Here is a 14,074-nt window from a genome sequence, read left to right as displayed (position 1 = left end):
GTTTCCCCATGAGCCGTCTCCACCCTTTACTGTCATTTCTTCCCAGCAGATTTCTTTGCAATTAAAGTCGCCCATCATAACTATTCTTCCTCCATCTTCCATTATCTTATCTAATGTTATCTTTGTGTCCTCTAACATACTTTTATGTTCACTCTCTTCCCATGAGGCTGTTTTTGGAGGCACATAATTTATCAGAAACTTTCTGCTCTTCTTATCTCTGTCTTCCACTTCGATCATAATCATCTCTACTGTGTTCTTTCCATATATGATACACCTCACGTTTATATCCTTCTTAGTCAGGAACATAACTCCACCCACTTGCTTTGTCTTTCTGTTTTTAATCCAATAATTATATGCATCATGTCCTACACTGTTGGGTGATAGTGGACCTTTTAATTTTGTTTCTACAATTCCCATCATGTCCGGTTCTTTTTCCTTCAAATACTCATTCAGCTCATTCAATCCTGTTATTAATCCATCTATATTTGTGTAAGACACTCTTAGTTTTCTGCCACTTCCATTGTGTTCTCTGTTTCCCTTTTGTTTTTCTCTTGTATGTCGACTTTCTTTAGTTTCATATTCACTACTCTCCAATAGAATTTCTCTTTTTCTGACTCTGTTCTGATCTCGTTTTTTTCCTTAGCTTCATGTCTTTTCCTTTTTTCCTCCTCTCTTTCCTCTTTATTCATTTCTCTTTGTATCCATACCTTTTTATATTGTTCACTTGTTGCTAGTTTCCCTGTTTTGGATAAGATATTCTCTGCCGTCGTTTGTGACCTGAATTTAATCTTAATTGGTCTGGTCTTATCTGTATTATAGTTTCCGAGCCTAAATTTCTCTTCGATTTGTTTAATTATTTCTGGTTCATCTTCCTGAACTAATTGTAGTAAACTGCTTACTTTTTCATTTTCCTCTTTGATTCTTGTGGTTCTATCTGGGTTATTTTTCTCTTCCATTCCTAATATAATTATACATTTCTTTTTATCTGCTAAGTCTCCTACTATATTCTTCTTCTCATCACTTTAATAACTGAGTCTTCAGTTTGTTCTTTCATTTTTTTGTTTGATTATGTCCGTAAATGCAACTTTACTGTTTTCTTGGATTTTTTTTTTCCAACCCTCTTTGTTGCACTTACTATTCCTCTTTAATTCCTCATTCTCCTTTTTTACTTCTTTTAACTGTCTTTTTAATTCTTCAATTTCATTAGTTAGGTTTTTGTTCGCCTTCTCTAGTTCTTCCAATCTTTCAATACTTTGCGTAATCTTTGTTATCTTACCGAACCTAATCTCCCAATGTTCGGTCATTTGATCAAGTTTTTCCTCCAGTTTTGCCAGTCGGGGGAGGTTGGTAACCGCCGCCCCCTCATTAAATCCTTGGAAGTTATTATCCTCACCTTCCATTGAACTACTCTTATCTATGTTCCTAATCTTTACATTTTTGTTAGTCCCATCACCAAAATCCAAATCCTCGGTCCGTCTTTTGTTTACAAGCCGTCTGGCCTCTTGGACCAAGTCCTCCCCTTCCTCATTTCCTTCCATTTCCCTCAGTAATCCCTCCCCTTCTCCTTTTTCCTCACTTTCCCACTACACCACGAGCAATTCCCCCCCCCTGTAAATACAATAGGTACTTCCTTTGCTTTGGGATCCACGAAAATTTCACTTTTTCTTCAGAACGTCCTCTACGCCGTCCATCCGATGAAGTGTGTGTGTGTGTGTGTGTGTGTGTGTGTGTGTGTGTGTATTTACCTAGTTGTATTTACCTAGTTGTATTTTACGGGAAGGGGAGCTATGCTCGTGGGGTCCCGTCTTCATATCTCATTTTATCTAAACTATTTTTAAATTCATGTATTGTTTTTGCACACACCACTTTCTCATCTAACTTGTTCCAACTGTCTATTACTCTGTGAGGAAAGCTGTTCTTTTTCAAATCTCTTCTATAGCTGTCTTTTTTTATTTTCTTTCCGTGTCCTCTTGTATTTCTGTCATCCCATTTTATCAGATTCTCTCTATCAGTAATTTCTATGCCTTTCATGATTCTGTAAATAGCTATCAAATCTCCTCTCTCTCTTCTTTGCTCTAGTGTCTGTAATTTAAGTTTTTGTAGTCTCTCCTCGTATGATAGTTTTGAGAGTGTTGGTGCCAATTTTGTAATTGCTCTTTGTATTCTTTCAAGTTTTTTTATACATTTTTTTGTACTTGGTGACCATATCGTTGCTGCATATTCCAATCTTGGTCTTATCAGGGTGATTAGGATTTTCCTCACCATTTCTTCATCCAGGTATGTAAATGCCACTTTGATTGTTCTTATTAAATTATAAGTTTCTCCAAAAATCTTATTTATATGTTTCTCAGGTGACATATTATTCATAACAATGACTCCCAGGTCCTTCTCATTTTCTACTTTTTTTATTCCTTTTTCTCCCAAATTATATGATCCTGTTATTCTGTTTTTGCTTTTTCCAAATTCCATTATACTACACTTTTTTGTATTGAACTCCATCTCCCACTTCCTACTCCATTCCTGTACTTTAATTAGATCTCTCTGTAGTGATTCACAATCTTCTTCAGTTTTCACTCTTTTCAGTAGTTTTGCATCATCTGCAAAGAAGCTCATATAGCTTTCAATTTCTTCATCCATATCATTAATATATATAGCAAACATTATTGGGGCCAGAACTGTTCCCTGCGGGACACCGCTTATTACTTCATTCCATTTTGAGTGCTGGTCTCTTATCACTACTCTCATTTTTCTTTCTTGCAAAAAGTCTTCCATCCAATTTATCAATTTACCTTGTATTCCTCCTTCATATTCTAATTTCTTAAGCAACTTCTTATGTGGTACTTTGTCAAAAGCTTTTTTTAGGTCTAGAAATGCACAATCAGCCCATCCATCTCTTTCTTGTATTATATCTATTAGCCTTGAATAGAAACATATTAAATTGGTGACGCATGATCGTCCTTGTCTGAATCCAAATTGCCTTGGATTTAGTACGTTGTTTTTTTCCAAGTATTTTACCCATCTACTTTTGATAATTCTTTCACAAATTTTTGCTATTGTACTTGTTAGAGAGACTGGTCTATAGTTTGTAGGTTCTCCTTTATTTCCTCCTTTATATATAGGTACTATATTTGCTTTTTTCCAATCTTCTGGAACTTTTCCTTCTTTTAAGGAACTGCTTATTATGCTATGTATTTTGTCTGCCAGTTAATTCCTGCATTCTTTCAGAATCCAGTTTGCTATTTCATCTGGCCCATGCGATTTTCTGACATCAAGATTACCCAAGTGTGTCAATATTTCATTCTTTGTTACTTCTATTTCTTCCATAGGGGGGACTTTTTCTTTCCACTCAATCTCTTCAGGTTGTATATTTTCCCTTGTAAACACTGATTTAAAATGTTTGTTAATAATTTCTGCCATTTCCAGTTCCTCAGTGTATTCAACTCCTTGTCTTAATTTCTCCAAGTCTTGTTTGTTTTTCAGTTTATTGTTTACAAATCTGTAAAATAATTTTGGTTGATCTTTACACTTTTCTATAACATCTTTTTCATATTTTCTTTTTTCCTCTCTGCACTTTTGTACATATTCATTTCTATAACCAGTATATATTTTCCATTTTTCAGGTCTTCTGTCTTTTTTCCATCTGGTCCAGGCTTTATCTCTTTTGTCTTTTAACTCCCTACAACTTTTGTTGTACCAGCATTTTACATATTCTTTTTCTTGTTTTTGTCTTGGGACATACTTTTCCACTCCTTTTTTGTAATTTTTTTTCAAAATATTCCATTTCTCTTCCACTGATGTTTCTTCTTTGTATATTTCTTCCCAGTTTTCTTGTTGGAAGAATTCTCTTATTTTATCAAAGTTTGTTTTTTCATACATCATTCTTCCTTTTCTATATTGTTCATTTCTTTTCATATATTTTTCTTCATTAAGTTCCAGTTCAATCAATATGTGGTCACTTTTACCTATTGGTGTTTTATATTCAATCTTGTCCACTATTCTAGGTTCAGATGTAATTAATAAGTCTAGTCTCGATGGTTCTTCTTCATTTCTATACCTAGTGTTCTCCTGTATCCATTGTGTCATTGAATGGTCAGTAATCATCTCAAGTAGAGCATTTCCCCATGAGTCATCACCACTCTTTACTGTCATTTCTTCCCAGCAGATTTCCTTGTAATTAAAGTCGCCCATCATAACTATTCTTCCTCCGTCTTCCATTATTTTATTTAATGTTATCTTTGTGTCCTCTAACATACTTTTATGTTCACTCTCCTCCCATGAGGCTGTTTTCGGAGGCACATAATTGATCACAAATTTTCTGCTCTTCTTATCTCGGTCTTCCACTTCTATCATAATCATCTCTACTGTATTCTTTCCATATATGACACCTTTCACGTTTATATCCTTCTTAGTCAGGAACATAACTCCACCCCCTTGTTTTTTCTCTCTCTGTTTCTAATCCAATAATTGTATGCATCATGCCCTACACTGTTGGGTGGTAGTGGGCCTTTTAATTTTGTTTCTACAATTCCCATTATGTCCGGTTCTTTTTCCTTCAAATAATCATTCAGCTCATTCAATCCTGTTATTAATCCATCTATATTTGTGTAAGACACTCTTAGTTTTCTGCCACTTCCATTGTGTTCTCTGTTTCCCTTATGTTTTTCTTTTGTATGTCGAACTTCCTTAGTTTCATGTTCACTACTCTCCAATAGAATCTCTCTTTCTCTGACTCCGTTCTGTTCTCGTTTTTTGCCTTAGCTTCCAGTCTTTTCTGCTTTTCTTCCTCTCTTTCCTCTTTATTCATTTCCCTTTTTATCCATATATTTTTATATTGTTCACTTGTTGCTAGTTTCCCTGTTTTGGATAAGATATTCTCTGCCGTTGTTTGTGACTTGAATTTAATCTTAATTGGTCTGGTCTTGTCTGTGCTATACTTTCTGAGTCTAAATTTCTCTTCGATTTGTTTCATAATTTCTGGTTCATCTTCCTGAACTGATTCTAGTAATTGGCTTACTTTTTCATTTTCCTCTTTGATTCTTGTGGTTCTATCTGTGTTGTGTTTCTCTTCCATTCCTAATATAATTATACATTTCTTCTTGTCTGCTAAATCTCTTACTACATTCTCCTTTTGTCTCATCACTTTAATAACTGAGTCTTCAGTATGTTCTTTCAATTGCTGTTTGACTATGTCAGTGAATGAAACCTTATTTCCTTCTTGGGTTGTTTTCCAATTCTTAGTTTCTTTAGCTATTGTCTCTCTGTTTTCTTTACTATTCTTCTTCAATTCCTCATTCTCCACCTTTACTTCTCTTAACTGTCTTTTTAGGTCTTCTATTTCATCAGTTAAGTTTTTATTCGCCTTTTCTAGTTCTTCCAATCTTTCAACCCTTTGTAAAATGGTGTTCATATGACCTAACCTACTCTCCAAGTCCTCGATCACCTTATCAACCTTCTCCTCTAGTCTTGTCAGTCGGGGGGGGGGGGGTTTGTGTCCCCCCCACCCTCTTTAAATCCCTTGAAAATATTCTCATCACTTTCTACTGTATTGCTCTTATCTATACTTCTAATCTTTACATTTTTATTAGACATTTCGTCGTCGTCGGGAGGCCTTTTGTTTACCTTTCGCCTGTCTGCCAGGGCCAAGTCTACTCCTTCCTCATTTCCTTCCATTTCCCTCAGTAATCCCTCCCCCTTTCCTCTTTCCCTACTTTCCTACTACTCCACGAGCAATTTCCCCCCCACCCTGTAAAAACAATAGGCACTTCTCTTTGCGTTGGGATCCACAAACTTCAATTTTCTTCAGAACGTCTTCTAAGCCGTCCATTCGTTGAAGTGTGTGTGTGTGTGTGTGTGTGTGTGTGTGTGTGTGTGTGTGTGTGTGTGTGTGTGTGTGTGTGTGTGTGTGTGTGTGTGTGTGTGTGTGTGTGTGTGTGTGTGTGTGTGTGTGTGTGTGTGTGTGTGTGTGTGTGTGTGTGTGTGTGTGTGTGTGTGTGCACCAAGGCTTTCTTTCCCCTTACAAGAGAAGTAAGCAATTATCAAGGCAAAGACCCACTCCCACCCATTTCACTCTCACCCTCTATTCATCGTTTCCCTTTCATCTTTGTTCCTCGTGGATGAAGGATCATCCCCGTCTTTTGCCCACTGCCTCGGTCAAAAGCAATGCAGTAAGACACAGCATATCTACAGCAGGGCCGTTTCATTTATACGGTGACTCTCCCTCCTCGTCCCACCATGTAAGAAAATAGAAAAGACAGGGAGGAGTCCCTATGGGTAGCGTCAATCCACACACAACTATTCTTCACTCACACCTATCCCCTGTCTTCTGCCATCACTGCTCCAAAGACGTTCCAGTCGTCCTCGAAGCCCCTTTCACCTCATCCATCTCACCCTTGGCCGATCCCTTAAACTCACTCAATCCACCTCTGCTTTCATCAACCCTATCTGCCAGCTCATTTTCCATCCCTGCTCTCCTCTTCAACTCCACATTTCTCACTTTATCCAACCTTGTAACCCCCGCCATACATCTTAGACACGTCATCTCAAACACATCTAAACTTCTCCACATACACCCTCGTAGGTACAATCACTCCGTCACATAATCTTCTCTTCGCATCCATTCCCAGATGCCTGTTTATCATGACACTTTTCAACCCACCCACCCCCCAAAAAAAATCGCTTGCTTCTCTCACTCTACATTTTATCTTCATTGCCACTCCTCCATTTCCTATCACATGCGACCCTCTCCCCTTATCATCTCATCACCTTACTTACCCACATTTACCTTCAACTTTTTCCTATCACATACCTTCCCAAACTCCGTCACTAACTGCCTTAGTCACTCCTCTGACCCTGCCACAAGAACAGTGTCGTCCACAAACAACAACTGGCTTAACTCTCATTTCCCTCCACTATATCTAACCATCTCCAATCCCCTGTCCATTACTCTCACATTTAGCTCCCGTGCCACCTCATCCATGGACACATTGAACAGCTATGGCAACATAACACAGCCCTGACGCAGCCCTCAAACCATTCACTCTCTCCATTTACAATCCTAACACAAACTTTATTATTCACGTAAAAACTCTTGCCTGCCCTGAACAACTTTCCCCTAATCCCATATACAGTGGAACCTCGGAATACGAATTCACCCAAATACAAACACTTGAGGATGCGACAAGAACATCGAACAGAATATTTTACTTCAGAATACGAACGTTGACTTGAAATGCGAACACCTTGCTGCGTCACTGGCTCGCCCCTCAAATCTCCACTTGTAAATAACTCGGTAGTTCCGCGTCGGCTCTTGCATGGATAAGTCATGTGGTCTCCACTCGCATAATTCCTACATGTTATTTACGTACTTAGAGTATGATATATATATATATATATATATATATATATATATATATATATATATATATATATATATTCATTTACTAAAAGTGTTCTACCCGCAAGTATTGGACCTAAGAAAGGTAGTGGGAAAGTTTCAGAAAAGAAGGTCCATATGACCAACGAGAAGAATAAAAATCGTGAAAAGCATGGTAGAGATGTGCGTATCTATGATCTTGCTACAAGGCACGGCAAGTCAAAATTAACGATCAGTACGATTTTGAAACAGGAACAAGCGTTTTTGGGCGCTGATGTTATGAAGGGTGTGAAAACACTGTCAAAGCAGCACACAAAGAACATTGACAAAGTTGAGCAATTGTTGATGGTCTGGATAAATGAAAAACAGTTAGCGGGTGATAGCCTGTCAGAAGGTGTAATTTGTGAAAAGGTAAGGCAACTTTATGTCGATGTAGTAAGAAATGAACCAGGGACAAACGAGGAAGATCAAAAAGTGTTTAACCTCTTCCATACGATGATGCCTACGTCGGCGTCATGAGGCGCTAGTGGGCAGACGTCGAAGTCTTGATTACATTTATTTTGTAGTTGTAGCTGAGTGGCCCTCGAATTCTGTGATTTAGTTTGATCACGTTTTCTGTGTTCATTATTACTCAGAGTGGAAGAGAACGAGTAGTAGAGCAGTGACGTCATATTCTATAAAGTGAGTAGTGTGATGCATCGTCCATTGGGCATCCTATGCTGAGCGTGAGAATTTGACTCGTATTGATAGCCGTGGCTGCTTCGAAAAAATTCGGCACCGCACGGGCATCCATATTTTCGTGAAGCATAGTGAGGGTGCCAGCTCGGACCACGCGGCTGCTGAGATATTTGCTCAGACCTTCAATGAAATAGTGACTGAGGGTAGATAACTGCCCCCAGCAAGTACTTAACTGCGACGAAACTGGATTGGGGGGGGGGTGCCCCACAGGACTTACATCTCAAAGGTAAAGTGACCTTAAATGATTATTCATTTTACGTTTTAGGTCGGTTGGAACGGATTGTTTAATTTTCCTTTATTTCTTATGGGAAAATTCGTTTCAGGATACGACCAACTTTCTGGAAAGAATTAAGTTCGTATTTCGAGGTTCCACTGTATCTGCAATGTTTCCCACAGTGCCTTCCTGTCTACCCTGTCATAAGCCTTCTCCAAAACCAGGAGGTGCCAAGATAAGAGGGAGGGAGGAGGGTGGAGGGGAGTGGAATATATAGGAAATGGAATGGGTGGGAGTGGTTTCTATGCCTTTTTCTTTTTGGCTACCCCCCATGTAGTCGGAAAAAAACTTTGGTATATGTATGTATATATATGTATATATGTATGTGTGTGTGTGTGTGTGTGTGTGTGTGTGTGTGTGTGTGTGTGTGTGTGTGTGTGTGTGTGTGTGTGTAAAACACGAATCACCTATCTTTCTTAAACCCACACTGTTCCCCACCAATAGCTTCCTCTACTCCTCTCCCAATTCTCTAAGTTAAAATTATTCTAGAAGTCTTTCAAATCACACTTAACAAACTGATCCCTCTAAAACTACTACATTCACATTTGTCCCCTTTTCCTCAAGTCCTCTGGCGCTCTACCTCCTCTTATACACACATTAAACAACCTTACCATCCCACCGGGCCTATCATAAGTTCCATAGACTCAGCTATTTACAAGCTTTCTAAATGGTCTATTACCATTCTCTCTCCATTAGTTGCCGCTATTTCTGAATCTTTCGTTCAGAAAGACTTACTACAAAAGTTAAAATCCCTTCATGTTGAATATCCTTATCATCTTGTCAGTTTTTATATAAATTTTTTATTTAATTCAGTCCCTATTGATAATGAGTTAACATTTTTACCCAACATCCTAAGTGACAGCATTGAAGGTTTTCCTAAAGAAAATATCATGTGTAAAAAATCCCTCTTCCATGTTTGAAGGGAAACATTATTCCCATTTTTTTTTATTTAGCTATGGGCAGTACATTGTCCTCTGTATTTGCCAATACTTCTATGGATTTTTTTTTTTTTTTTTTTTTTTTTAACTCGCCATCTTAACTCGACCAATGAAAAGAATATAATTTGGTTGAGGTTGTTGATATTTTATGTTTTTGGCCAAAATCTCTTTCTATTGCAGAATTTCTTCTCAAACTAAACTCATTAGCACCATCTATCAAATTCACTCATGAACTTGAAATAAATAATATACACCCTTTCTTGGATGCAGAAATGATTAGGGATAATAATAGCATTAAAACTAAGGTAAATAGAAAACCAAACAACATTCTGTTATATGTCCATTACTACTCTAATTATCATATTGTTAAAAAAAAATCAGTCTTCATTTCTATGTACCTTAAAGCTTATAAATTTTCAGATCCTGAATTTTCGGAGGAAGAACAGAGCAACATCCAAAACATTTGTAAAATAATAATAATAATAATAATAATAATAATAATAATAATAAATAAATACTCTAACAATATTCTTATCTAATGCCACCAATCAGCTAAAAAGAAGTTTTCCAATGATCCAAACAACAAATCAATTCAGGGAAAAACAAAGACCTTTGTATTACCATATCATGAAAATATCATTAACGTAATTCCAATTCTTAAAAAAAGGATCGTGTAAATATGAACACAGTTACAAAGCACCTCATTAAAAAAAGCCCCCCCACACACACACACACCAATTCAGGTGTGGTTTACAAGGTTCCTTGTAAAAAGTGTGATATGTTCTACATCGCCCAGTCAGGGAAAGAAATTAAAACCAGGATCCCTCAATACAAACACAGCGTTAAGACAACACAAACAATGATCTTCAACACGAAACCATTCACAACCATCACATTGACTGGGAGGGTTTCAAGATTTTAGCCAAAAATTGAAACCTCTTAGAAAGAAATGTAATTGAACTATACCTTATTTCTGGTACATATGACAAAAATGTGGACATAGATTATGGCCATTTTAAGTGTGGCAAATTGATCACAGAATTAGTCATGAGGCAATTCCCCCCAGATTGATCATCCGAGGAACGAGGCACGGGGGGCGGGGTGGAGGCCTCGACCTTCTTGGTTACAGCTTTCCACATCCCTTGTTCTTGTGCTGATGTTTGTACATAAAGCTCTTGTAATCTCTACTTCCTGTACTTTGTCTAAAGATGTAATACACGAAAGATCTTACCGTATACTGTTAAATTTTCTTCAGTGGTTCTTCTTGTATATGTATATATATATATATATATATATATATATATATATATATATATATTATATATATATATATATATATATATATATATATATACACACCACTTAAATAATCAAGTAAGTATTGTATATAGAAATATATGAAATGTAGAGGTACATACTTGGATAGTTCCCATATGTATCATGGGTTAAGTTTGTGCATCCGCAATAATACTTCAATAGTGCACAGCATTAACTAATAAGCCAGAGATGGCAAACGCCACGACAGCGCATAGTCACATTCCTCCTCCAATGCTGTGGGTTACCCGGGTTATCCAGCAAGTTCCCATGCAGCCTCTTGTTGTGGTAGTTCTTATTTCTTCACCATTTCTGTAAAATGTAGTCCTAGCTTCTTGCGTGTGTATGTAGAGGAGAGGTTAAGGGGAGAACGACCCTCAAACCAAGCAAGTCCTCAACTAAAGCCATGATAAATTTTGTATAGTCCAAAACATTCTCAGAAGAGTGTTGAACTGGGTAAATTAAGTCCTGAATACAATATTTCGACAAGAGGCAGGAAGTTCCCTAAGACTGTATCCCCTCACTCTTCGTTGTCTCCTCCGTCAGCTTCGAGTTAGGTCTACCCCACCAACGACCCAAAGAATCTCGAGTTAAACCTAACTATATTATTTCGAAAACAGAGGGAAAATTCGTTTCAGAAGTTCCTCTCAGACTGAATAAACTCACTCTGACTTCGATCTTTCCTCCCTCAGGTTCGAGTTTAAGGTCTGCCCCACCAACGACCCGAAGAAGTTGGTGGAGCAGGAGTGCCTTGATCAGCACGTTCTTCAGTTGGCCGACGGCTCAGGAACCAAGTTCTATGCTCCGAGTTCGGGGAAAGGAAGCTTCTTCATCAAGGTTAACCTACCCAGCGACTTGACTTGTAGCTACTGCGTCATTCAATGGTGGTGGAAAGTCGGTAAGTAGCCCACTGTGTCCTTCACGGACCGAAGATACGCGGGCTTTCTGGAAGTCCCAGGCAGGAGCATTGTTGTGACTGTTCGCGCCTGCATATGTGTGTAGGTGAATGCATTTACCTAGTTGCACTTACCTTGGTGTAGCATACAGGATACGAGCTATATTTGTAGGGTTCTGTCTTTGCCTTCCCAGTGGTCAGTTCAGGCCTTGTGTATGTATATATATATATATATATATATATATACAAATATATATACATATATATATGTATATATATAATAACAACCACAATGCACTTTAATTCTAAGCCATCAACATCAAGAGATCAAATGGAGGCCGACATGCAGAAATTGAAATGTGGTACTGCCAAGGACTTGAACCCGGCGATCACATGACAAATGCTGTAGTGACTTACCAATTACGCTATCAAGAGAGAGAGATCTTGATAGCGTAATTGGTAAATCACTACAGCACTTATAATGCTTGCGCCTGGTTCGAGTCCTTGGCAGTACCGCATTTCAATTTCTGCATGTCGGCCTACATTGGATCTCCCGATGTTGATGGCTTAGAATTAAAGTGCATTGTGGTTATTAAAATGTATCTCTAATCACTGGGACCCATTCAATGCTGTACATATATATATATAATATATATATATATATATATATATATATATATATATATATATTTGTGTGTGTGTGTGTGTGTGTGTGTGTGTGTGTGTGTGTGTGTGTGTGTGTGTGTGTGTGTGTGTGTGTGTATTCACCTCGGATCTGCTGCAGTCTCTGTCGAGACAGCCAGACACCACCCTACGGCAGTGAGCTCAGAGCTCATTATTTGCCGATATCTGGGTAGGTCTGAGACCACTTACACACCACACACCGGGACAGCAAGGTCACAACTCATTAACTAACGTCCCGTACCTACTCACTGCTAGGTGAACAGGGGTTACACGTGAAAGAAGACAAACCCAACTTATCTCCGCCCGGCCGGGGAATCGAACCCCGGTTCTCTGGCTTGTGAGCCCAGTGCTTTACCAATCCGCCACCGAGCCGTGTGTGTGTGTGTGTGTGCGCGTGCGTGTGTGTGTGTGCATGTATCCTCCAATATGTTCAAATTCCTACTAAGTCGATTGTGAGATACCTTACCAAATGCCTTCTTTGGGTCGAATTACAAACAGTCCACCCGTCCGCCCCTCCCTCTATTGCAGCACATCAATCACTCTTGAGTTAAAAGCTTCAGAGATTTGACACATAACCTTCCAGATCTGAAACCAAACTGATTGTCTTTCAGAATATTCATCTCTTATAGATATTTGGTCAATCGATCTTTCAAAACATATCACATAATTTCAATATTGTGCTGGTCATTGATACCGGCCTTACTTCCACCTTTTCCAATCATGCGGCACTATGTTTTCTTTTAACGAACAGAAAATAAGACAGTGAATCTTGTCCACCAGTAGTTCCTTACATTCTATAAGTATCCATTTTGAGATCCCATCAGGTCCTCTTAAAGCTTTTGTTGCACCCAATGCTTCTAAAAGACTAAACACTTGACTCACTTCATATGTGTGTGTGCGTGTGTGTGTGTGTGTGTGTGTGTGTGTGTGTGTGTGTGTGTGTGTGTGTGTGTGTGTGTGTGTGTGTGTGTGTGCGCGCGCGCGTGCGTGCTAGGGGTCGAGGTGGGGGTGGACAATATCTTTACTGTAGAGCAATTAAGCAAAAAATGCCTGGACAGGACCTGTAACCTCGCATGGTATTTGTGGATTTGGAGAAGCCCATGACAAAGTGGACAGATAAACAATGCGGAATGCAATGAAAATGTTTCAGACAAGGAGAATTGCGGAAAACAAATATGAAGTGAGATCTATGAGTGGTGGATAGATTTTTTTTTTTTTTTCAAAATGGAGAAGGAATTGGAACAAGGGTGTGTTATGTCGCCATGGATCTTCAGTAAGTATATAAAAAGAATTATGAGAAAAGTGAGGTACAGAGCAAGGTCATTAAGGTAAAATTATAACTTTATTTGTTACATTTACTGATCGGAAGACATTTCGATCATGTTTTTCTGGAGAATCGGTATCCTGTGGGTATGTGTTGTTCTCATCTATTCCTCGTTTTCCCCCCTTTGCAGCCAACAGCTGGGGGCAGTGCCCAGACGGAACTGGTGCTATTGGCTGCGGACCGCAGGAGACTTTCGTCAATTGCGCGGACATTTCCATCCACTAGAAGACACCAATGACCCTTAAACGCATTTAAGGGTATTTGTGCCCTCGTGGTATTCAGCCAAAGCTGTCTTTAACCCAATCAGTAATCTATATATCTGGTGCTATTGGCTGCGGACCGCAGGGGACGCATTTAAGGGTATTTGTGCCCCTGTGGTATTCAGTCAAAGCTGTCTTTAACCCAATCAGTAATCTATATATAGAATGTTGAAAAGTTGCAATGTAATAACATAATGGTATATATAAAGATGTAATACCGTATTGAATAAATAACTACAAGATTCCTCGATGTATTGTTAATCTTTCCCAATACA

General features: G+C 38.5%; 1 protein-coding gene across 1 annotated transcript in view; it reads left to right on the top strand.

The window, feature by feature from the left end:
• The window catches only part of LOC143039859 (uncharacterized), a 30,990-nt gene extending 16,946 nt beyond the window's left edge, over positions 1–14,044 (top strand). The window contains exons 4-5 of the mRNA XM_076210121.1: positions 11,329–11,534; positions 13,670–14,044. Of these exons, the coding sequence (XP_076066236.1) occupies positions 11,329–11,534; positions 13,670–13,764 (301 nt within the window). The 3' untranslated portion in view covers positions 13,765–14,044. The remainder of the gene's footprint in view (positions 1–11,328; positions 11,535–13,669) is intronic.
• Positions 14,045–14,074: the final 30 nt, after the last annotated feature.

This window comes from Oratosquilla oratoria, chromosome 27 (assembly GCF_046742065.1).
Source record: "Oratosquilla oratoria isolate Oo_2021 chromosome 27, ASM4674206v1, whole genome shotgun sequence".
Classification (NCBI taxonomy): Eukaryota; Metazoa; Arthropoda; class Malacostraca; order Stomatopoda; family Squillidae; genus Oratosquilla; species Oratosquilla oratoria.
The sequence above is the reverse complement of the archived record's forward strand: the minus strand, read 5'-3'. Positions and strand labels throughout refer to the sequence as shown.